The 16,009-nt window shown below is 40.7% G+C and overlaps 1 protein-coding gene across 4 annotated transcripts in view; it reads left to right on the top strand.

The window, feature by feature from the left end:
* The window catches only part of si:rp71-46j2.7 (sorting nexin-25), a 73,395-nt gene that overhangs the window by 19,158 nt on the left and 38,228 nt on the right, over positions 1 to 16,009 (top strand). For 3 of the 4 annotated variants that reach the window (XM_043705095.1, XM_043705093.1, XM_043705092.1), the window contains exons 4-8: positions 6,760 to 6,902; positions 9,939 to 10,086; positions 11,530 to 11,579; positions 13,289 to 13,509; positions 14,933 to 15,019. In XM_043705095.1, the coding sequence (XP_043561030.1) occupies positions 6,760 to 6,902; positions 9,939 to 10,086; positions 11,530 to 11,579; positions 13,289 to 13,509; positions 14,933 to 15,019 (649 nt within the window). The remainder of the gene's footprint in view (positions 1 to 6,759; positions 6,903 to 9,938; positions 10,087 to 11,529; positions 11,580 to 13,288; positions 13,510 to 14,932; positions 15,020 to 16,009) is intronic. The other variant, XM_043705094.1, reaches the window with a different exon arrangement.

The following is a 16,009-nucleotide window of genomic DNA, read 5'->3' as shown; positions in this document are numbered from 1 at the left end:
CTCTGTCTTCTACCTTTGAGCTAGTTCTGTATCCAAATAGCTAGTTCTCCTTGTATTCCGTGAGATCTAACCTTGCTAATCAGTCTCCCATGGGGAATCTTGTCGAACACCTTACTGAAGTCAATATAGATCACATCTACTGCTCTGCCCTCATCAATCGTCTTTGTTGCTTCCTCAAAAAAACTCAATCAAGTTTGTGAGACATGATTTCCCATGCACAAACCCATGTTGACTATCCCTAATCAGTCCTTGCCTTTCCAAATACATATACATCCTGTCCCTCAGGATTCCATCCAACAACTTGCCCACCACCAACATCAGGCTCACTGGTCTATAGCTCCCTGGCTTGTCCTTACTACCCTTCTTAAACAGTGGCACCACGTTAGCCAACCTTCAGTCTTCCGGCACCTCACCTGTGACTATCGATGATACAAATATCTCAACAAGAGGCCCAGCAATCATTTCTCTAACTTCCCACAGAGTTCCAGGGTATACCTGATCAGGTCCTGGGGACTTACCCACCTTTATGCGTTTCAAGACATCCAGCACTTCCTTCTCTGTAATTTGGACATTTTGCAAGGTGTCACCATCTATTTCCCTACAGTCTATACCTTCCATATCCTTTTCCACAGTAAATACTGATGCAAAGTACACATTTAGTATCTCCCCATTTTCTGCGGGTCCACACAAAGGCTACCTTGCTGATCTTTGAGGGGCCCTATTCTCTCCCTAGTTACCCTTTTTTTCCTTAATGTATTTATAAAAACTCTTTGGATTTCCATTTAATTCTATTTGCCAAAGCTATCTCATGTCCCCTTTTTGCCCTCCTGGTTTCCCTCTTAAGTATACTCCTACTTCCTTTATACTCTTCTAAGGATTCACTCGATCTATCCTGTCTATACCTTACATATGCTTCCTTCTTTTTCTTTTGTGTGCTACAGACGAATCATATCTTTCAGAATTACATCAGGGTAATTGGACAGAATGCAGAATACACTGTTATAGCTACAGAGAAGGTATAGAGAAAGATCAACTCTAATATGCGAGTGGTCCATTCATAAGTCTGATAACAGTGAGGAAGAAGCTGTTCTTGATTCTGTTGGTACATATTTTCAAACTTTATTTATTCTGCCCAATGGAAGAGGTTATTACCAGGGTGGGCGGTGTATTTGATTTTGTTGGCTGCTTTCCCGTGGCAACAGGAACTATATCACAGCATTCCTATAGTGTGGAAGCAGGCCATTTAGCCAATTGAGTCCACACTGACCCTATCCCTGTAACTTTGTTTCCCATGGCCTAGCCAATCCACCTAGCCTACGTATCCCTGGACATTATGCACATCTCGGTCTGTATTTTGGCTGGAGTCAATGGAAGGAAGATTGGTTTTTGTGAAGGACTGCGCTGTGTTCACAACTCCGTAATTCCTTGTGGTCTTGTGCAGAGCAATTGCCATGCTGTGCTGTGAAGCATCTGGATAGGATGCTTTCTATGGTATATCTGTAGAAATTGGTAAGAGTTATTGTAGAGATTCCAAATTTCCTTAGCCTTCTCAGGAAGTACAGGCTTTGATGTGCTTTCTTGACTGTGTAGTGTTGACATGGATGGACTAGGATTGCATTTCAAAAGTGCTTGATTCTGATTCCCAGGTGCTATAGATAGTAAATATAAACATGGGTCAGAAGCAGCACACAGATCATAGCTGGTTGATAGGCTGAGCTTTCAGTCAGTATTGGCCAACACTGCTATTTGCAAACCTTCCCTCTGATTGTTGGGATATGCTGGTAAAAATTTCAAATGTTGCTGAGGTATGAGTTCATTAGTGCTTGTTACTTTTTGTACGTTATCCAGGTCACTTTTATTCATAGCTATAAAGACCTTCAGCAGGCCAACTATGCATAGAAAACAATAGAACTAAACAAGTGTAATTTGTGTTCAACTCGAGCAGCATCTTTAGTTGACCTTCCCTCCCTACTTCTGGGGAAACTCTTATTTTATTCTCTTGCAGTACTGTAAAATAACAGCTTTTCTACCCATATGTTCTAAGCCGCAGCAAGTTATTACATCTGGTGAAATGCTTTTTGCGATGAAGATCACCACATAACATTACAACTGACCTGTCCCTGTTATTAGTGAGTTCAAACCCACCATGTTACCTATAGCTTAGTAAAATTCTCTGCTAATCTGGTGAAACCGATACATTTTCTTCTGTATTGCTTATCCATCCAAGCTCCTCCTGTGTTTAACTGAAAATCAGAACCCTTACCCCCACTCCTAGTGCGATTTTAGAAATTCTTTTCATATGTTTTATGTGCGTTCCTGAGATGCTGCCAACTCTCAGTTTCAGAAATCTAACCTGAGGTGATATGTTTTAATCCAAAGAAGTAAAGTTGCTGAAAGTAAGAGGTTTAAATACCATAATAGGATAGAATTTGCCCAGTTTGTTCATCCTGGCTTTGTATAAAGTGACTCCTTTGTGACTACTAATGTAAGTTATATCTTATCGCCAACAATTTCAAGAACTGAGGTCCTTGCTTTGTCTCCAACTCAGTTTTACTCTAAGTATTAACATTCTTACAAGAATTTGATGCAGGTTCTGACATGATTGAATCAACAATCGCCAAGTATTCCATACATTCAGAAACTGGTTTTAATTTTTCTGGCTCATGTGCAGTATCAAAAATAAATCACATGAGAACAGAGAAGCTAACAACCTTTCAATTGGAGTTGAAGCCCAGTCACATGGATGTTAAAGTTTCTCACAGAGTTGCCAGTAAGTCTGGAAAGGTAGCAATACTCAGGTAGCTTGTTCCTCGTGTTCATCTGACTGCTTATCATACGATCCCAACAGTGTGGAAACAGGCCATTCGGCCCAACTGGTCCACACCAGCCTTCCGGTAAGCATCCCATCACCCTACATTTCCCACGGCTAACTCACCTAGCCTGCACATCCCTGAACACAAAGAACGAATTAGAGTGGCCACTCCATCTAACTTGTACATCTTTGTGACTGTAGGAGGGAACCGGAGCACCCAGTGAAAACCCATGCAGACACGGGGAATGTGCAAACTCCATACAGTTGTTCAAGGGTGGAATTGAACCCGTGCCCCTGGCGCTGTGAGGCAGCAGTGCTAACCGCTGAGCCACTGTGCCATATGCAACTGGTTAGCTAATATGGTGGGACACTTACCTGTGGTTATGAATGTAAGCCATATTCCAGAACTGATTCTGTAATGCAGCACTGAAGAAGTGAAAGACTGTCTGAGATTCTAGTATGTGAGTGAGATATTACATGGAACCTCTGCTTGCCTGATCCAGGTGTGCCGATGGGTGTTAGTAAATCCTTTGGCACTGTTAGAAAAAGTGTATTCTCCCCGTGTTTCCAGCTTCAGATAACACTGTGCAGGAGAAAGCTATTTGGCATAACATACCTGTACCTGCTCTTTGCATGATCATTTAGATCACACTCAAATGCTGTTTTGTTGTACTCTTACAACTTTTCTCATTTCAAATTCAGATACACTGCCTGAGTGGGTAGTGGAGGGAAATTAAGTGAAGATTATTCAACGGGACCCCAGCAACTGCTGAAAGCTAAAACTAAAAATTCTGGCTTTCTGGGAGCTTGACCCCACCCATTCAGGTTCTTGTATGGTTCCACCTTTATCAAAAAAGACCCAAGGCCTCACAAGCTGTCTATTTTATCGGTGTTGAGCAGACCACTTGATACCTCTGTTTTTCTTCCTGAAAATAAATGATTAAATACACCACCTAAAGCCATTGTATAGTTACAAATCTGCTTCTGCTCCCTTTCCGGATTGTGCATTCTGGATCACAACAAATCGCTGCCTAAAACAGAAAAACTATTTTTGGTTCCTAACTACAAAATGAAATCCAGAAGAAAGATTTTTCTGCAAAAGAGTCACTGGACCCAAAACATGAACTCTGTTTCTCCCTTGGCAGGTACTGCCAATACCTGCTGAGTTTCTCCAGCAATTTGTTTTTGTACAGGATTTTTCAACCTCTGTAGCAAGTGGAGGATGGAGTAGATTAGATTAGATTAGATTAGATTACAGTGTGGAAACAGGCCCTTCGGCCCAACAAGTCCACACCGACCCGCCGAAGCGAAACCCTCCCATACCCCTACATTTACCCCTTACCTAACACTATGGGCAATTTAGTATGGCCAATTCACCTGAACCTGCACATCTTTGGACTGTGGGAGGAAACCGGAGCACCCGGTCCACACAGTCAGTCGCCTGAGGCGGGAATTGAACCCGGTCTCTGGCGCTGTGAGGCAGCAGTGCTAACCACTGTGCCACCGTGCCGCCCACAAAGAGTAGTCTCTTAAACATAGAATGAGTTTACTTTCCTTTAGGAATCAAGTGACCCCACCCATTCAGGTTCTTGTATGGTTCCACCTTTATCAAAAAAGACCCAAGGCCTCACAAGCTGTCTATTTTATCGGTGTTGAGCAGACCACTTGATACCTCTGTTTTTCTTCCTGAAAATAAATGATTAAATACACCACCTAAAGCCATTGTATAGTTACAAATCTGCTTCTGCTCCCTTTCCGGATTGTGCATTCTGGATCACAACAAATCGCTGCCTAAAACAGAAAAACTATTTTCGGTTCCTAACTACAAAATGAAATCCAGAAAGAAAGATTTTTCTGCAAAAGAGTCACTGGACCCAAAACATGAACTCTGTTTCTCCCTTGGCAGATACTGCCAATACCTGCTGAGTTTCTCCAGCAATTTGTTTTTGTACAGGATTTTTCAACCTCTGTAGCAAGTGGAGGATGGAGTAGTCTCTTAAACATAGAATGAGTTCACTTTCCTTTAGGAATCAAGGTATGAGTGTCAACAGAGTTTAAGTGAGAGGCATGATTTGGAGATGCCGGTGTTGGACTGGGGTGTACAAAGTTAAAAATCACTCTACACCAGGTTATAGTCCAACAGGTTTAATTGGAAGCACACTAGCTTTCGGAGCACAGCTCCTTCATCAGGTGGTAGTCACCTGATGAAGGAGCAGTTCTCCGAAAGCTAATGCTTCCAATTAAACCTGTTGGGCTATAACCTGGTGTTGTGTGATTTTTAATTGAGTGAGAGGCAACTGTCTGTGTGAAGTTTGCACATTCTCCCTGTGTCTGCATGGGTTCTGCTGTATCCTTTGGTTTCCTCGCTCAGTCCAAAATGTGCAGGTTAGGCCATGTTAAATTGCCCCATAGTGTCCAGGAATGTACAGACTAGGTGGATTAACCATGGTAAATGCGGGTTACAGGGATAGTGTGGGGTGACGGTTGGATGTTCTTCAGAGGATCGGTGCAGACTTGGTGGGTCAAATGGCTTCTTTCCGTACTGTAGGGATTCTATGATTCTAATTCTTGCTCATTCCTGGATTTGTGTCTGTTGGTATAAATCAAATCTGTGTCCAGGCTCCATTGCCATCACAGGTTGTGTTGAATCCACTTTCTGTATTGTTAAAATTAGAAATATGAGAATATAAGAAATGTTTGTTATTTGCAAACAAATATTGATTCAGGCTGATTAGAAATCCCATCTAAGGATTTTTAAAAATAATCTTTTATGGGATTGGATGTTGTTGCTCATTCCTAATTGCCTGATGGGCTATTTCAGAGGGCAGGTAAGAATCAGCAACATTGGTGTAGTTCTGGAGTCACACATCAGGTTAGGATGACAGATTTCTTTCCTTACTGAACCAGATGAGTTTTTACAATAATCAGGGATAGGTTTATGGTTGCCTTTATTTGTTGATATTTTAATTCTAGATTTTATTATTGAATCTTAAATTCCACCAGATGTGGGGTGAGATTTGAACCCACATCCCTGGAGCATTGTTATAGGCCTCTGGATTAATAATCCAGTGAAATTACCATGATAGCACAATCTTCTCCCTAACCATGAACATGGGATCAAGTGAGGTTTTGGTTCATCATTCTCCTTCAATGCTACAGTGCTACTTGTAAGGTGGAAAGTATCAATTCATAACAGAGAACTGTTCCACAAATGATTGCAATGTGGTAGCTTGTCCAGTGGTCAAGACCCTCCACCAACTGTCCTTAATTTCAATTAGTGTTTGCCAGAAAGAAACCTTGAGCAGAAGTCTTGGCTGATTTTGTTTCTAAAATTACGCCTGGGACACTGATCACAGTTGCAGGTCTCTGTAATCCTGTAGGTGAGAACAGCTGAATTATCACTTCCAGAGACAGAAGTGGGAGTTTGATGGGTCACATCAAAAGAATGCCACAGGATTTTAATATATTTAGCCATTGAAACCTCAATGCTGAAACATAACATGGAGTCATACAACACAGTCCCAACCAGTCCGTGCTGAACATAATCCCAAACTAAACTAGTGCCACCTGCCTGCTCCTGGCCCATATCCCTCCAAACCTTTCCAAGTGTCTTTTAAACGTTGTAATTGTACCCGCATCCACCGCTTTCCCAGGAAGTTCATTCCACATGCGAACCACCTTGTGCACAAAAAAAAGGTCGCCCCTCATGTCTTTTTAAAATGTCTCTCTTCTCACATTAAAATTGTGCCCCTTAGTCTTGAATCCCCCATCCTAGGGAAAAGACAACCACCATTAACTCTGTCTGTAGCCCTCCATGATTTTATACACTTCTATAAAATCACTTTTCAATGTTACATTTTCCGGTGAACTTCAAGACCTATTTTGAAATGCTACAAAGTAAAGCCATCCTTCTTTACAAGAAAATTCACCGATATGTCCGGTTCTAGGGAGAAGATGTTCCAAACTCGACAAGAGGAGGTCTTTTTCCTGAGGAAGGCTGCAGAAACCCTGATGTGGAATCTAGTTCCGGATTCATTGTGGAAATTAAACACTTATCAACAACTACTGAAGGAAGTTATTGCACTGAAAGGCAGGTACCAGCGCTGGCTGTGTTAAATGTACATTACTGTGCTGTCTTCTGGGAGAAAGTGAGGACTGCAGATGCTGGAGATCAGAGCTGAAAATGTGTTGCTGGAAAAGCGCAGCAGGTCAGGCAGCATCCAAGGAACAGGAGAATCGACGTTTCGGGCATAAGACCTTCTTCAGATTCCTGCTGCGCTTTTCCAGCAACACATTTTCAGCTCTGTGCTGTCTTCTGCCCTTGTAAATGTTGGCTCACCAAAGATTTGTTTCGCATATCCTAACTCCTCTTTACCCATCATCCCTGTGTTTGATGACTTACATTGGTCCCTTGGATCTATGTTGAAGGTATTAAACAAATGCATTTTATGATTGTCCTTTGACCTAGCTGGAGATTTTGGTTAAAGTTGGCAGATATCCTAAGAATTTTATGCGCTTTTTATTTTCGCTGCCCCTTGGGATTCTTAAAGTATTATTTTTTATTTTGCTTTATGCACAATTCAATAAACTTTAACAAAAACTGAATTTGCTGGAGAAACTCAGCATCTATGGAAAGAAAGCAGAGTTAACCTATTGAGTCCAGTGACCTTTCTTCAGAGATGATGGCAGCAAGGGAAAGATAGTGTTTTTGTTGAAGACAGGCGATTGGGGTTGGGAGAAAGGATAGGGAAGATGAAACCCAGAGAAAGTGAATGACATTTTGGGAAACTCAGGGATGGATAATATTCTGCTCAGCAGAAAAAAAAGCTGATAAGGGGACCAGACATAGGTGGCTTCCACACCCAACCCATTTTCTCCTACTTTTATAAAGCATAAATACCACCTTTTTTTCTAGCTTGACCAATTGGGTCAAAGGGCTGAAGAGTGGGAGATGAAGTTTAATTTGAGTAAATGTAAGGTATTGCATTTTGGTAAAACGAACAAGGGTAGGACTTCTACAATTAAATATAGGGCCTTGGGTAGTGCTGTACAAGAGAAACCTAGGGGTTCATGTACATTTGGAGTTTGAGTCAATGTAGACAGGGTGGTTAAAAAGGCATTTAACACACTTGCCTTCATTGCTTAGGCCTTTGAGTGTAGCCGTTGGGTCATCATGTAGAGGTTGTAGAGGACATTGGTGAGGTTCCTTCTGTGTCAAGTTCTGCTCGTCCTGTTACACAAAGTATAGCTAGAGAGGCTTCAGAAAAGTTTTACCAGGATTTTGCCAGGAATGGAAGGTTTGAGCTATAAGGAGAGGCTCAATAGGCTGAGACTTTTTTCACTGAAGCATAGGAGGTTGAGGGGTGACCTTTACAGAGGTTTATAAAATTATAAGGAGTATAGAAAAGGTGAGTGGCGGGTGTTTTTTCCTTAGGGTTGGGGATTTCAAGATTAGGGAGCATATTTTTAAGATGAGAGGAGAAAGATTTAAAAAAGACTTGGGGCAACATTTTACACACACAGCGGTTTGTGTGTGGGATGCCCTCCCAGAGGAAGTGGTGAATACAGGTACAATTACAATGTTTAAAATACAATCGATAAGTATATCAATTAAGAAATGTTTGGAGGGGTATGGGCTAGGAACAGGCAGGTGGGATTAGTTTAGTTTGGTATTATGGTTGACATGGACTGGTTGAGCTGAAGGGTCTGTTTCCGTGTTATGTGACTCTACGCCTCTACTTACAGTTCTCAGGAAGGGTCACTGGACTCAAAATATTAACTTTGCTTTCTCTTCACAGATGTTGCCAGACCAGCAATTTTTGTTTCAGATTTCCAGCATCTGCAGTTCTTTTATTTTAATGCAATAAACTGTGCTGTGTTTCTTTTCAATGAGCTTTTTATTATGCTTAGTTAAGTCTTGACAAGCATCTCTTGCCCAATGCAAACACAAACCAACTAGATTGGCTGCTTGAAGATTCCAGGCTAGAACTTGTCTGGAATCAGCCTTCATGAATCTAGTCGGTGTACTGTAAGTTTGGTGTTGGCTTTAAGAGATTCATTTATCAAAAGGTGGAAATGCTCGCACTTATTCAGTCCAATGCAATTCCCTGCAATCTGTTAGAAAACCACAGGAAGTTGAAGCAGGAGTTGGCCCCTCAGACCCTTGAACTTGCTCCTCTATTTAGTAAGGTCAGGTCAGATCTCATTATAGCCTCACTTGCCTGACCTCCGTATCCCCTGATTCCCTAACTGAGTAAAACTATACTCAGCCTTGAATAAATTCAATGACCCACCCTCACACTATTCTCTTAGGAAGACAATTCCACAGGCTAACAATGCTCCAAGAGGAAATAATTCACCTCATCCTAGTCATGGCACTGAGAGACCTCTGGCAGCAAGAGGCTTGTATCTGTGACAAACATGCAACCATTCCTTCCTGATATCGTTGGTGCAAGGGACTGGTTTGTGTGTCCCCCTCCATCCCAACACATTGAGCCTTGCTTTCCGATCCACCTGAAGCTATTGAACACAGGTCATTCACCCAATATTCTGTAGGATGGGGCAAGCTAAATACTAGTAACTGCATTGGTTGATAATTGAAATTGTTGTGCATCTTTTAACTCTGTGATTTTGTCAGAATTTTTTTAATATAATGGCTTAAGGTGTTGGAAGAAGGTGCAAGTTGGAATTTTCATGGAAATTTTCTTAGAATGGAATATATGTGATTTTTGCTGATTTCAACACCCAATCTCCCTAACTAGTGCTGATCTTAGATATTGAGAAATGTGTGGCTGGATAAGCTGAAGTCAACTGGAAGGTGACTCATACTGAGAAAGACAGCCTTGCGGCTGTAACATGCTGAGAGCGTGCTAAATTGCTTAGCATCCCACATACAAGGCAACCGTCAAGATAAGAAGGTGGGCAGTTCCAACAGAACAGCACACCAGCATGACTCAGCCTAGACAGGACTGCTGGGCACGATAACTACAGTGAATCACAGTATATAAGGCATTATTATATGTAAAATATATGAATATTTCTATGATACAATCTAAGCCATGAGAAAATAAACATTCATTGTCAAATTGATTTTTTTTTTACTCCAACATATTTCCCAACTGCGTAGTTTTGGAGGAAGTGATAAACATGGTCTGTGATCCGGATTTTATCAATCAGACATTGATCAAATTTCTGGATAAAGATTCAGGTGAAACTAAAGAAGTTAAAGACATTGAAAACCCTCCCCAGAAAACGGGAGCAAGTAATGAAATCAAGTGAGTAGAGTTTTTATAATGCACGATGTACTTTGTCTTCCTCCTGCTAGAATAAAAAATAATTTCTTTGAGTGAGACCTGATTGCACTTTGATCCCATTCCTCATTGAACTCTGATCCCACTTGCAAGTCATATTCCTGCCTGGGGCTTAAAATTGGACTCCATGGAAGTCATAGAGATGTACAGCATGGAGACAGACCCTTCGGTCCAACTCATCCATGCTGACCAGATATCCTAACGTAATTTAGTCCCATTTGCCAGCATTTAGCCCATGTTCCTCTAAACCCTTCCCATTTATATACCCATCCAGATGCCTTTTAAATGTTGTAATTGTACCAGCCTCCACCACTTCCTCTGGCAGCTCATTCCAAACACACACCACCCTCTCCATGAAAAGTTGCCCCTTAGGACCCTTTTATATCTTTCCCCTCTTACCCTAAACCAATACCTTCTAGTTCTGGACTCCCCCACCCCAGGGAAAAGACCTTGTCCAATTATCCTATCCATGATTTTATAAACCTCTATAAGGTCACCCCTCAGCCTCCAACCTCCAGGGAAGTCAGCTTCTCCCAATAGGTAGAATCCTCCAAGTCTGGCAACATCCTTGTAAATCTTTTCTGAACCCTTTCAAGTTTCACAACATCCTTCTGATATGAGGGAGACCAGAATTGCACAAAATATTCCAGAAGTGGCCCAACCAATGTTCTGTACAGCCGCAACATGACATCCTAACTCCTGTACTCAATGCTCTGACCAATAAAGGAAAGCATACCAAACACCGCCTTCACTATCCTATCTACCTGTGACTCCACTTTCAAGCAACTATGAACTTGCACTCCAAGTCTCTTTGTTCAACAACACTCACCAGGACCTTACTATTAAGAGTCTAGGACTGAGGAAGGCTTTGTAGCTGCGTCCAAACCAGTCCTTACCTGATATTCACACATATGTACCCAGCAGAGTTTCTGGATAAAAATCAGGAGGGAGTATTCATGGTAGCTAGTGTTTCTTCCTTAATTCAGAACCACCAAGGCCAGTTATAGTTAACGGGATTAGACAATCCATGCAGACTGGAGATTGAGCTTTTATGGGCTCAACCCTCACACTCATTAAATAAACTCATCTATCCAATGGTGGAGAGAGATGATTAAAAGAAAGCACTTGCATTTATATAGCATCTCAAAACATCAGGAAATTACAAGCTACCACAAAACAAATTAAGTAATTTTGAAGTGTGGTCACAGTTGTAATGTAGAAAGTTCAACAGTTTGTTTTTAGTCATGATCATTGAATATTGGGCAAGGGTCCAAAGAGAACTCAATTGCTCTTCTTCAGAATAATGCCACAGAATTTTAAGTATCAGACTTAAGATACATTAAATTATTATTGTGCCTGTGTATCTCTTATGTGTGAAGCTGAAATATTATTGTTCCATTCCTGCAGAAATTGTAATATTCCTAAGGAAAACAAGAAAAAGAAATCATACAGAAAGGGTGAGTAATTTTCCTAACAGTCCTTTGTCATTTTTTTTCATGTTTGTCCGGTTGTGCATCTTGTGTGATGTTGTCATCACTTTAGGTATCTCCAAATCTTTGACAAGTTGCTGCTTCATGAACACACAAACATGTAAAAGTTTCTATTGGTGCTCCAGGACTTGGTTGCTCTCTCAATAGAGATAGGTGACTGGTGATGAGTTTAATCTGAGCTTCATCACACCTCAGCCAAGGAGTGAGGTTGAGAAGATGGGAGTTTTGTGGTTCAATTCTGCTCTCCCTACTATAGGAAGAATGTTGTTAAACTTGAAAGGGTTCAGAACCATTTTAACTAAGGCTTTTGTATAGCCATGATGCTCTGATCTAGTGTACTTGAAGTCCTTGAATGAAGAATTCCAAATAAATTTGTGTGTAATACTTAGTGCTCTCGGAGGTTGGGAGCTGATGTTTTGTTGTGCTGAGTTGTTTTATTTATTTATTAACAATCTTTACTGATTTGCCTATTTTGCACATGGGTATAGTTGTGTTTTGTTTGTGTTGGTGTTTTTTTTCTCTCTTTTGTTGTTAAATACCCATATTGAGTAAGGTTTTTTTTCCTTTCTTGGTGGTTTGTTAGTGTTGTATTTTGTTTGTAATTTTTTATATGGAAGAAAAATTTTCTTTTAATAAAAATATCTAAAAAAAATAGGGTTCAGGAAAGATCTACAGGGATGATATCGGGATTGGAGTGTTTGCGATATAGGGAGAGGCTGAATAGGCTGGGACTGTTTTTCCTGGAGCCTCAGAGACTAAACGGTGACCTTATAGGGGTTTGTAAGATCATGAGTGACATGGATAGGGTAAATAGTCAAACTCTTTTCCCCAGGGTAATGAATTCCAAAATCAGAGGGCATAGGTTTAATGTGAGAAGGGAAAGATTTTAAAGGCACTAAAGGAGCAAAGTTTTCACACAGACGGTGGTGCGAGTATGGAATGAGCTGCCAGAGGAAGTGTTGGAGGCTGGTTCGATTACAGCATTTAAAAGACATCTAGATGAGTATATGAATAGGAAGAGTTTAGAGAGATATGGGCCATATGCTGAAAAACCGGATTAGATTAATTTAGAATATCTGGTCAGCATGGACGAGTTGGACCAAAGGGTCTGTTACCATGCTGAACATCTCTATGGCAACCTCAGTCTGTGTGGAAGCAGAACCCACACCATTGCTGTCACTCTTAATCACAAACCAGCTGTCCAGCCAACTGATCAAACTGACATCCAACATGAGCAAGTAACCATCAGATGATTTTATACAAAACCTATGTGACTATCTAATTTACACTCTCTTGCCCTTTTGAAAGTTGGAATATCTTGAATTGATGAAAAGTCAGATGATCGATGTTCTCTCGACATCAATGAACTTCTCTATTACTTTTCCACTCTAAACATGCTCTCATGATGCTTCTGCTGTATGTTTAATCAACTTCCCATAGATTTTAATTTTTCAAAGCACTCAATCTTTATTGCAGCCGCTTAATTTTTCATCTTCTCCATGCTCTTTGAGACAATGGAAATCTTGTTTCTTTTTTGCTGTCATAAGTCAGTTTACCTTCATTGTATACATACAATGTTCCTAAGATGGAAGTTCTGATGCTCTTTCTTTTTACATTCTGGAATTGTCCACTGGTTTTATTGTTTAATTTTGATCCGAATGTTTATTCCATTCAAGCATTCAATTCAAAGCTTTCAAAAATATTTAAGAGATCCAAAAAGAAGGGTGCTGAAACCAGTTCATCATTTGGCCACACAGATGAAGTTGATGGAGAGTCTTGTTCTGAACTTGAAGCTGTTGACCAGAACTTTAGATCATTTTCTACTGATGTGGAAGACATCACGGAGGACAGTGTTGACGATTCTGCAGAAGAAGAAGACATCAAATTTGCTGATGAGGTCTGTGGGAAATTCCTTTAGAAGTAATCTATAGCCGACGTAGTCAATGTCTAACTTTTCAATGGTGGTAAATAATGAAAATGTTTTATTCTCCTTTAGATTTTTAAAGTATTCTAAGTTTTTTTTCACTCACTCCTACAAAACTTTTCTGAGAGGGGAACAACTATATTAGAATGGCCTCAATTGTCTCCTGTGTTACTTTGGAAAGGAAGATTTCTTAACCTGTTTTAGCCAGGAGCATAGTTTATTTTGAATAAGGATTCTTCAAATTGTAGAACACTCCTGGATCAGTTCTGGGAATTGTTCACGAAGGCTTGTATTATTCCATGCCACCAGCACTCTGATGTTCTACAAAACTTGGTATTGGTTTGTTCTTACTCAACTTTTAAGGTTCAAAAAACCCACCCATTGTTACTGGATTGATTATGATCCTAAAATCATACAAAACAATACACATCACCTTAATAATATGCCCCCTCGTTAACCCTTTAACTAAGGGAAATAGCTTCATCCAACCACCCTGTCCATGTCCCTCATAATCTTATACACCTCAAAGAAGTTCCCTCGCAAGCTGCTCTGAGGAAAATAACCCGAGAGTTTCTAACCACTCTCAAATAAACTGCTCCATCCCAGGCAGCATCTTGGTGAAACCCCCTCTGCCAACCCCATTCCAGTCCAGTGTGGCCTAACCAAAGCTTCAAACCAAAATCCTTCCAACACATGCCAGTGTTGAGAGTGGGAGATATTCCCAGTCAGCCATGTGATTGAAAGAATGCTAGCGCTTCTTAAATTGCTAACTCTGGCTCCGAACCATAAAACAATATTAAGGTAGATGTTGCCACAGTAAATCAGACTCCCAGAGAGAACTGTAACACACCACCACATCTGTTTGACATTGAACCAAATTCTGTTTGACTGCTAGATGAAATGTGTAATAAGTAATGGGGACTGGAATCCCATAATGGTGAACGTTGGAAATCAAGTATTTGCATTCTCGGTTTTAGTATGCTGCCAGTCCCTAATTAGGGTGAATTCATGTACCTTTCTGGGGTCTACCTACCAACCTTGCATCAACTTGTTGAGAATAACTAACAGACTTAGAAAGGATCCCAGAAAATCTTGATTGCAGTCTACTGCCTTCCTGTGGTGGGGGTTATGAATTAATACATGATGGTGAATCTTAGGCCCTCACTGTTTTGGTGATGTGCTCAGTTTGTTGGCTCTTCATTAGGCCATCCAGACTCCCCATTGCACTGGCTAATTTCATCTTGGCCACTATGTGATGAGGTTTTCTTGCCATGGGTAAGTAATTTTTAAAAAATTTATCTTACCCAAACCAAATCTAATCTAATCTAATCTAAGGATCTGCCATCAGTAAAATCAAAAGGGTTTATGTTTATGATGCTGTATATTTAAAATTTAGATGCTTGAATGGCTGAAAGAAAACCTTCTTATTACCACTGAAAATGAAGAATCATCACTAAGAAACTGCAAGATCACTATTTCAATGGTATGTTGTAAATTAGTTTCCTAAAGCACACATCATTCTTGAGGTATATGTTGTGGTTGTTTGGTTTTGTTTTAATGTATTTTTGGATATTACAATTTAAACAGGAACAATCACTTTCATTTTCTAAACTTTTCTATCCTCTATCCTCAAAGGAAATGGCTTAGTGCTGCGGAATGGAGCAGTCACCCATATTAGGTCCTTTGTATGCAATACAATATTATGTACAGTCAGTTCCGCTACAACACGATAGTTCTGTTCTCATGCATTCCTGTGCTGTAAGAAAGTCGCATGAAACCAGCACCATTTAAACTAATGGGGCCGGAATTGCATTATAACCAATACACACTTTAAAACTTTGTGCTTTCGAAATGGTGTCCCCATTTCATCAATCCTGTTAAAGCAAGTTCGCATTAGCAAAACGTGCATTATAGCAGAATGACCTGTAGTTGGATAGAAAGGCTCTGCCCTTGATAATCCAGGCTTCAGTGCAACAACTCACCCCCGATTCCATTCGTGCAAATTTTAATAGTTCTCACCCTTGACAGCTTTCAGACTCCTCTCCATGAGATTGTGAACTTGTGCTCTTTTTACAAATTGACTAAGAAGTGGCTGGATTGTCTGAATTCACTGTTCTTTAGACTATCCTGTCCAATGAAAGCCTTGTAGAACCATGTTTTTGATTCCGGTCATGATTTTAATCTATCAGTTGGCATTGACTGTAACCAGGTAAAAAGAATAACTGCAGATGCTGGAAACCAGATTCTGGATCAGTGGTGCTGGAAGAGCACAGCAATTCAGGAAGCATCCAACGAGCAGCGAAATCGATGTTTCGGGCAAAAGCCCTTCATCAGGAATAAAGGCAGAGAGCCTGAAGCGTGAAGAGATAAGCTAGGGGAGGGTGGGGGTGGAGAGAGAGTAGCATAGAGTACAATGGGTGAGTGGGGGAGGAGATGAAGGTGATAGGTCAGGGAGGAGAGGGTGGAGTGGATA

Source organism: Chiloscyllium plagiosum, chromosome 15 (assembly GCF_004010195.1).
Source record: "Chiloscyllium plagiosum isolate BGI_BamShark_2017 chromosome 15, ASM401019v2, whole genome shotgun sequence".
Classification (NCBI taxonomy): domain Eukaryota; kingdom Metazoa; phylum Chordata; class Chondrichthyes; order Orectolobiformes; family Hemiscylliidae; genus Chiloscyllium; species Chiloscyllium plagiosum.
This window is presented reverse-complemented; position numbering and strand designations above follow the sequence as displayed.